This window comes from Drosophila bipectinata, chromosome 3R, assembly GCF_030179905.1.
Source record: "Drosophila bipectinata strain 14024-0381.07 chromosome 3R, DbipHiC1v2, whole genome shotgun sequence".
In the NCBI taxonomy this organism is placed as follows: Eukaryota; Metazoa; Arthropoda; class Insecta; order Diptera; family Drosophilidae; genus Drosophila; species Drosophila bipectinata.
Genome location: NC_091739.1, coordinates 29,282,901 through 29,292,193, shown reverse-complemented (window position 1 = coordinate 29,292,193; position 9,293 = coordinate 29,282,901). Strand labels below are relative to the sequence as shown.

Below are 9,293 nucleotides of genomic sequence, written 5' to 3'. Positions count from 1 at the left end.
GGAATCTGAAATTTTAATTGCTAGCAATTTTCCTTAAGTGTCTGGCAATAAATTGAAAATTTATGAGAATTTTAATGAACATTTACAGATTGCTGGACAAGAAGCTTCGATTTGCACAGTTTTATTTATTGAAAAATACTTTTTGGTTTTCAGTTTTCTGTTTTGGTTTTTCATGGTAAATAGTCCATTCTGGCTTAGTTTCAGGGCTTCAGGGTTTAGAAATATGCACATTATGATATGGTTTCCATTTATGGAGATTCGTATTCGACTAGCTCAATATACACACATAGATATACATTTACAATTATATAGTTACATATATATATAGCTTTGGTTTTTAGACCCCTTCCCGGGGTCTCGTAGTTGAACTCTAAAAATACAATATGCTCTCTCATGAGTTTTTGCGACAACACAGTCTACAAGTATTTTATACATATCTTGTTTGTTTTCTTTTTTTCTGCCATCTCAGTTGGGGTTTGTTTTGCTTTTCGGATATTTTGGGGTTTTGGGTTTTCGGGCTTTAGCCAACATTTCTCATTGTTTGTTTCGCAGGCTTTGCGTTCAGCCAGATTAGGGTTTAATTCATTTTCATTAGGGCGACAAGCGGTCCGCCCCAGTGTCAATCTTCATCAGAAGCTGAGGCCCTCAGTCCACGACCCACGTTTCAGTCCCAGTGCCAGGTCCTTCCATTCCAGTTGGCGCCACAGGACACTCGTCCAGGCCTCGGCTGCTGCTTGGCATTAATGCGGTTGGACAGACCCCGGGGCCCAGGCCCTTCGTCCACATGGTTGGGTTCAAATTCAAATTCAGTCCGCCTTTCCATCCTGGCCGTCCTTCCCGGCTTTTTCCATCCAATCCCGGCCAGTCTTCGGCAATTACAACAGCCTCTCCAGATCCTCGCTCTCCGCGTCGCTGATGAAGGAGTCCGTATCCGTAAAGTAATCGTCATCGCACCGATTCCGCCGGCAGCAGACCCGCCGCCCCATCTCCTCGTCGCTCCAGTGCTCGAACTCTTCCTTGTGGTGTTCCAGCAGCATTAGTGACGGAAACAGACTATCGCAGCCACTGCACCTGTACGGAAGAAAGCCGGAAGCCGGAAGGGGGGGACAGAACGGAAGTGGCAAAGTGAGAAAGTGAGAAGTGAAATCGCCAGTCAGTCTTAATTAAGTGCATTTCCCTTACCCGAAATGACGCTTCTTCTGCTGGTGGGAAGCCAGCTGTCGGTGACAATGGAAAGCTCGGTCGCACACGTTGCAGGTAAGTGATTCATCTGCGAATTGAGGTGATTAAAAAATACCTGTATTTGGGTAGTGTGGGATATGAATGGACGGTTCAAAGGATGAAACGCCAGGGACAGTTTGATAGTTATTGGGAGATACTGGGAAATTCTCTATGAAGAACTAATTAAAAACTAGCTTTATTAGTCAGTGCTTTTGCAAAAGATTCTTTACATCCATTACATTAATTAACTCCTTTATCTATTAACCTTTATGTAAGAGAAGAAGATCTCTTTAAAGTTTAGCTAGAAAAACCTTTATTCACTTTTTCTCTCCACAAAATCTTGAATAAATGAATTTCCTGTCTCTCTAGCTGCTCTATCCTTTCATAAACAAAATATCCTGTGACGATAAAGTCCTCCCCTTAAACCCCTTTTATGCCTTACTGTTTTGGTGCATCAGCCTTATCGACCTGCATCACTCACCATAGTCATCATCGTCGTCAGCCATTGCCAGGGCATGCAGCCGACTTATTGTGTTTTCGTTAATCTCCTTCGATGTTGACGTGGCCCCCCCGGCCAGATCCTTTGATGTTTTGGCTTTCGCCTGGCAGAGGCCCAGCTCGCAGAGGGCGCTCTCCACTTCGTAGTTGCCCTGGCAATCGGCATCAGTGCAGGGCAGTAGGGAAAGGTTTCCATTCCCGTTCACGTTCCCGTTTGCACCTCCTCCTCTGGTGTTGACATTGACGTTGCCATTGGCTTCACCTGGTGGCACATTGGCATTGCCATTGCCATTGGCGCTGCTACACCCGGCACTGGAGTTGGCTGCCAGCATTTCAAAGTCGTCGAGCTCATCGAACGGATCATCGATTTTGTGGCCAAGTGACACGGCATCGTCGGCCTCGGCACTGAGTCTGCCGTACGCCTTCCTTGGGGGACGCTTCACATATTTGTCTGCCATAAAATGAGGTGGAAAATGGATGAGAAACTTTGGGTAAATAGAAAGCAAGTTCGTACGAGTATTGATAAAACATTTGGGGCACCGTGTTCCGAGAGTTTCCAGTGTCCCGAGGGGCTGTTCTTTTTTTTAAGAACAGAATCTATTCGTTTGCCTTTCCGGAAGCTAAAATTTATGGACTTTGATATTTTTCTATTATTTTAAGGCTTCTATAACACATATTGGGAAAGCTATATAAAGTTTTTTGTTAGGATTTTTTAAAGAGTGACGTTTTATAATTTGATTGTAGGAATTCAAATTCCCCAGATATTCCGCAGATATTAAATTATAATTTATTTACCTACAAATAACGAGTAAAACCACTTGAATATATTTGTCATCTTTTACTTTTCACAGAAGTAACAAATAATTCTTCCCCATTGCTTTTTGATCGCTTTCAAATTGCTTTTGCTTTCAGAAAACTTTCTTCTTGTATTTCTGCGGTAATGCATTGATTCTGTTTCTTTTTTTTTAGTGCAGAACTTTTGTTTCCGCTTTACTGGCAAGTTCTCTTTGTTATTGCGCAGCTTGGAAATTGAGAAATGTGCCTCAATGCATCAGACAATTTATGGAGGCTTTTGTGTCGCCCTTGGTATTCACCGTGCGACCTGGTCCTGAGACAAAAAGTTTCCTCCTCATTCCCTTGCTTTTGGGGGCCTCCAGGTCCTCGAATCGTGAAGTGATAAAATGAGATTTATTGGAGGGCTTTGTTGGCGCAAAGTCGGAAGGGACAACAATAAATAGTTACTGGTGGTGAGATTCTATAAGGGCTTTATTTACGGCCCCAAAAATAGATGTACGTATGCTGACTTGGCCGGGCTATTGGAATTTTATGGGCCACTCGCCGTTCGAGCCCCCATTAGCAGCTCATTATGTGGGCTTGTCTCTGTGCTGGCTTTAATTGCAATCGGTTCAACAGTGCGTATACGTGACGACACGAAATGGACAATCAGGGCAATTTAATGAAGTTTAAATGAGATATTTAATCAAAATTAAAGCAGAGGTTTTATAAAGCTAAACTTTAAGTCCAATAAAGTGGTTTAGTTTTATATGGAATACTGTCATCTCAATGTCTCACTTAGTTTATGGAATCCATATTTTATGTGGCATATATTTTACTCACAAAATCATGACCATAAATCTCCCATTTGACTGCGGTCCACTATAATGTTTGCTTTCAAAACAAAATCATTAGAAGCCCGCATTGTTGTGGGTGCCAAAAAAAAGGCGAAACGACCATGAATATGAAAAGTATGTCAAGCGAAAAACCCCAAACACAAAAAACGCATATGGAAAGCAAACATTCGGGCTTAAATGACGGATGGTTTGGGGGAAAAAAGGTGGCTGGATGGGGGCGGTGAGCTGTCGAAAAAAGTGGCAGACCGTGAGGCAAACTAAAACTCAATTTTATCGCCAAATTGCTGGCCACAAAGCACCGCGCCAGAAAGTGTGCTGCAATCATTTAACGCAATATTTGTTCGTCTGGGATTTAACACACTGAATGGAAATTTATGACTGCGGCGTCCCAGTCTCCATAGAGAGCCTTTGGAGTTCTGAGTTCGGCTCCGGCCCGGTAATCTCGCCAAAAGATAAAAGTTTCTCTCTCGATTTTACTTTAGAATTACAACACAAATTATTACAAATGATGCCGCCCGCCGGCAAGAAAATATAAATCATGGCCCAAGAAAGATGCTGCCGACCAGAGACCAGACAGTGGGCTCCGTCGTTATTAATACGCCAGATAAATGCCTAATAATTCTTACCCTCATGCTGGGATGCCCAGGACGCTGGATATATACTATATACTAATACTTGTTTTGAAGGCACGGCCAAATGCCAACCATAATTTATGGTATACTCTCTTGTTGTTATTATTTCTGATGTCTGGCTGGGGAAAACCTTCACAAAAAATGAATCGAACAATCTGCAGGACCTCCAGCTAATTGGTTGCCCATATATCTGTATACAGTTTATATGTATCTGTAATCTCATGCCTTCTGCTAATTGCCGTTGCTTGTTTTACAATTCCCCCGCGCGGATTTCACAAATTGAATGCACACACGCATTATTCTCAATGACAAATGGTTGTCATAATTATCGGTTAATCCCGCCGCCATATGCTGCCCAGAATTTGCATAATATAAATCGCAAAACCCGTCTCTCTCTGTTGTAACTTTGTCTGTATCTTTTTAATGTGATACCACAACACAATACATGTGTTGACAGAAAGCTTAAGGCCCTCCGCCTGACTCCTTGTTGCTGTTTTTTCAATTTGTTCGACTTTTTAAATAAAATTCCACGTCTGCCGCCAGTGATTGGCTTTGCTATTAATGTCATAAATATTGGCAAATTCGAAAAGTGAAAAATGTTATTTAAAATGTGCAAAAAATTTGCAAAAAAAGATGCTCAATTATAGCTGTGACATTAAGCATTGTGTTTACTCTTTTCAATTTGATGAGTTTATTGTGTAATTGTTTTTAAAAATGTTTGGTTTTTATGGAAAGTTAAACTCTTTGTTTGTTGTTCGTGCCATCAACAACAAATGCTAAAAACAGCAAAATCAAAGCCATGCAGAACCTCCAGGACGTAGCTTTCCATACATATGCTTTCTGTCACCCAAAACTTTGCTAGATCCTCCGAGTACATTTTGTCAAACAAAATTTTAATTTTCTGGTGAGCAGATTCAATCAACAATATCAATATTGCCAAAAACTATGGCACACTCTCGTCAGCAAACAAAAAAGTGGGCCTGAATTTGTGATTAACCTTTTTAATTGCATTTTGTCCTTGTTTGTCTTTAATCTGCTTTATGCCAGCGATAATTAATTTATGACATACAACGAGTTTTTAATATACAATAAAGCTATTTGCATATCATTAAGATAGTTTGCTTTTCATACAATTTTTTATTTAAGGCGGGAATGTATGAATATATTTTAGGGTTTACCAAAAAAATCGTGTGGTGAAGGGCATATTCCTAGAAAAATAACAAAGATTGAACGAAAATTTTCGTTTGCCCCTTTTGGAAATGCCCCTTTTTGCCCTGAGGGAAATGGTGCCCCTTTTTTTCCCAATTTTTTTGTTACTTTTTTTGCTGGCTCATACCTAAATCTCCCCCGATTTTCCACAAGGGTGCCAGACTTAGCGCGTAGACAAAAGCATCTGGGGATCGAAGCCCAAAGTGTTTTATTTTCGACAGTCACATCCGCACCACGTTTCCTCACCCACAGTCCCACACTTCCACACCCGCCAGGACACTCACAGACCCACACACGTGCGTTGTCTCATTATTACGTGGGCTCCTATGGCCTCACTGTTATTTACTTTACTTTGTTCTGCTCCCAGGTCCTCCTGGCCCCTCTTGCAGGTTTTCTTCCCAATTTCGCAGCTTTTCCCAGCAGATATCGGCCAACAATGTCGTAAGTACAATACACTCGCCTCTCACATATTTATTTGGCGCGTATATTCCACAAGTCATTTCGGGAATTTTAATTAACTTGTTTTGATAACGAGTCAGAGTTTGGGCTTATGAATGAAGCTTGGGCCTAAGCAGGGGCATGTTTCGCATCTTAAGCATGGAAATCCTCCTAAGAGGGATGGGCCCCTGTGGAAATCCAAAGACACTAGCACATTGATCGGGCAATTGCCTGGCTGGAAGTCTTGGATAGACTTGGTATTCTAGAAATTCTGAATTGTGACTGTGATTGCTTGAAAAGCGCTTTGGGGTTTCTCATTTGGTTGTGTATTTTATTAAGGATTTAAAGGGTTGACAGGGTATTAACATGCAGGTAATAGCTCGGTTAATTGTGGTAATTAATTAAAAGAAAATTGAAGGCTATATTATAAATTGGCGAGAAATAGATACAACGAGAATAGATACAATTGATGTGATCCTTTGTGAGGGTTTTGTATTATTGGCTTTTAAAAAAGAAAGTTCAGTAATAAGTTTGTAAGCCAGTTCTCTCGTATTTAAATCTTTAATTAACCAATTATCGCAGATTATTTCTTGCTCTAATCTTGAGCAACAAACCCTGTAATAAGTTAAATACTATTTATGGCTGACTCGTATCGAAAGTTCGAAAACTAATACGATTAGTCCCGCTAATTATTGATGAATTATCCTAATTGATGGCAGATTCCGGAACACAGCTAACTGTGCTAATTGATGGCCCAGGTATAGGTTGGTTACCTTGTGTGCTGTTGCTGTGATTCCCACCGCCGGAGTTGCTCTTGGAGAAGCTGCAATTGTTGTTGAAGGAGTTGAAGAAGTTGGCGGCGCCAGTGCGGCGTAAAATCCAAAACATGGTTAATGGTGCAGGTGCTGCACCTGCTGGCAAATGTCTAAAATTCCACGAAGTTGATATGTTGCAAGTGACAGGAGTGGTACGGAATTAGGCAACAAACAGTTGCAATTTCACCGACGGCATTTCCACGCGGCGTGGCGCTGATAAGCGAACTACGGAAAATGAGACGAGGCTACGAAACGATAAGCGAAGTCGCGAACGGGCTCGTGAAAATGGGTTTTCCGCTTTTCCGCTGGCAAACGTTTTCGTTCGAAGTCTTCAGCCAACTAACAAGAGTTCGTCGAGGCACTCGCGTTTTATACTCCTGCTCCTGTACGCTCTTTTTCTCTCTTTCAGTAAGAGAAATCTCACAGCTGAGAGAAACTGCCCGAGTGTCCTACGTGGCGTATACGTAATAACGTAAGCTTTAAAACGTTACGGGGCAAAGTGGTCTTTTGCTCTTTTGGTCCTTTGACAGGAGCAAATGCCGTCGCTTGGAAAAATGCTAAACTTGACCTTCGTCAACACTTGCATGTTGTAGGCCGCTGGCAGCTCATAATTTGTTTTGTTTAATAAACGATTACGTATGCGCCGTGCTGACGTGCCCCAAGCTGTCGTCCCTTTACTCCCCCTAAACTTGTCCTCTTTCCACTAAACTGCCTATCAATCATGGCAACCGGAAGTGAAGCCGCAACTTTGTTGTCCCTTTTTAAACTTTAATATGCGTCTTATCTGGCTACACAATTAGAAGGGCGGTGCGACACTGGGAAAAATATTTAGTGAATTGAGAAACTGAAAAAGGATAAGTAGCTGTTCAGTATTCTAGTGCTATAGAAAAACATTTTTTATTTATTTAATAATGTTTTTTATTTAACAAACATAAAACATAATTGTTGGAAATGAATTTTAGATTAGGGCCCACAGTGATGCCTATATCTTCTTCCCCAATTCTTATCCGATTCTCAAGCGGAGTATCTTAAACGATTTGTGGATCAATTCTCCAGCATTCTGCATCAAAATCCTGAGACGAAATATTTTTTAGATTTTTTTCCATTTTTCGTGATGGGATCCCTTGAAATGGGGTCTTTCGCCTCTAGGGCCCACAGTGATGGCTATATCTTCCCCAATTTTCATCCGATTCTCAAGCGGAGTACCTTAAACGATTTCTGGATCGATTCTCCACCATTCTGCATCAAAATCCTGAGACAAAATATTTTTTGGATTTTTTGCCCATTTTTGTGATGGGATCCCTTGAAATGGGGTTTTCCCCTATATGGCCCACAGTGATGACTATATCTTCCCCAATTCTTATCCGATTCTCAAGCGGAGTACCTTAAACGATTTCTGGATCGATTTTCCACCATTCTGCATCAAAATCCTGAGACAAAATATTTTTTAGATTTTTTGCTCATTTTTGGTGATGGGGTCCGTTGAAATGGGGTTTTCCCTTATATGGCCCACAGTGATAGCTATATCTTCCCCAATTTTTATCAGATTCTCAAGCGGAGTACCTTAAACGATTTCTGGATCGATTTTCCACCATTCTGCATCAAAATCCTGAGACAAAATATTTTTTAGATTTTTTGCTCATTTTTGGTGATGGGGTCCGTTGAAATGGGGTTTTCGCCTCTAGGGTCCACAGTGATGGCTGTATCTTCCCCAATTCTGGTTCGATTCTCAAGTGGAGTACCTTGAACGATTTCTGGATCGATTCTCCACCATTCTGCATCAAAACCCTCAGAAAAAATATTTCTTAGATTTTTTGTCCATTTTAGATTAGATATTATTTATATATTGGATTTGCCATAATAGGATATAGGGGACATGATATAATGGATATGATGTAAAGTCTCTATATGCATTTGGTAATATTTGATGTTAGAAAAATTTTTTAAGTTTAATAAATTTCTCTAAATACAATATCCTTTACCATTTCTGCCAGTGTTTCTTGTAAAGAGCTAGTAACGAGCGGAAATGTTAAACGTGCCACTGTTGGCAACACATGCATCCGCATCAAAGTTTCCCTTTTATGGTTAACGCTTTTCCTACGCAAACAAAGGCGCTACCCCCTACCACCCACAGCCTCCTCCCGCGCCATTTACACCATCAAGTTTGCGTGTTCAAGTGCAAGTGCAAGTTCATGCCCTGCGAATTGCGAATTTATTTGTTGCACGCGCGACTCGATCTTAAAGACTTGCCACTTGCCTCAAATGGAGGTGCCCTCCGACCAGGCCAGTGAGTTCTGGGAAACCGGATATTTAAGGGTTTGCTTCTATTGATGTAGAAATGGAATTCTAATGTAATGTAATGTTTCTTTGTGCGCATAACAAATTCGGAAATTTGGAATTTAATATTTAATCATCGAGTTGACGTTTAACAATTCAAATTGTCGCAAATTGTGCCCTGAACTTTTGGCATTGGCGACATTACAAATTCATGCGGAACGTGCCAAAGTCACAACGAGTCTGAATGATTCTACAAATACGTTTGAACTTTGCGATACTCGACCCGTGTGTTGTGCAAAACTTTTGCCCCATAAATTATGCACTATTAAATGCTCATGTGTTATGCATGTCGTACAGCAAGGAGGCCAGGATGAGAGGACCACTATCACGACTACCAGCCCAGCACAAAGCCATACACATTGACAACAATTAGAGATAGAAATATTTTGCGAATACAGGATAATGGGATGCTACTAATGTAGGTCCAGCCCATGTAATAACATAGTTTGATGCCACTCATTTAGTTAGAATTGGGAATTTGATTATTGTTGAGTGGAAAATGATTGGAAATG

General features: G+C 41.0%; 1 protein-coding gene across 1 annotated transcript; it reads right to left on the bottom strand.

Moving 5' to 3' along the window:
- Positions 1-421: 421 nt before the first annotated feature.
- On the bottom strand, positions 422-6,580 carry LOC108119729 (uncharacterized). Its single transcript, XM_017233034.2, has 4 exons — positions 6,403-6,580; positions 1,703-2,170; positions 1,183-1,270; positions 422-1,071 (listed from the first exon to the last, which is right to left on the bottom strand). The coding sequence occupies exons 1-4, from the start codon at positions 6,515-6,517 to the stop codon at positions 876-878; spliced, it is 867 nt and encodes a 288-aa protein (XP_017088523.2). The 5' UTR covers positions 6,518-6,580; the 3' UTR covers positions 422-875.
- Positions 6,581-9,293: the final 2,713 nt, after the last annotated feature.

Bases quoted from the DNA above. Each gene is read 5' to 3' on its own strand.
- LOC108119729 (XM_017233034.2), bottom strand. From the start codon at position 6,517: ATGTTTTGGATTTTACGCCGCACTGGCGCCGCCAACTTCTTCAACTCC. The intron at 1,271-1,702 runs GTGAGTGATGCA...CTCAATTCGCAG, and splicing joins TGACGACGATGATGACTATG to ATGAATCACTTACCTGCAAC. The intron at 1,072-1,182 runs GTAAGGGAAATG...TCTTCCGTACAG, and splicing joins CAGAAGAAGCGTCATTTCGG to GTGCAGTGGCTGCGATAGTC.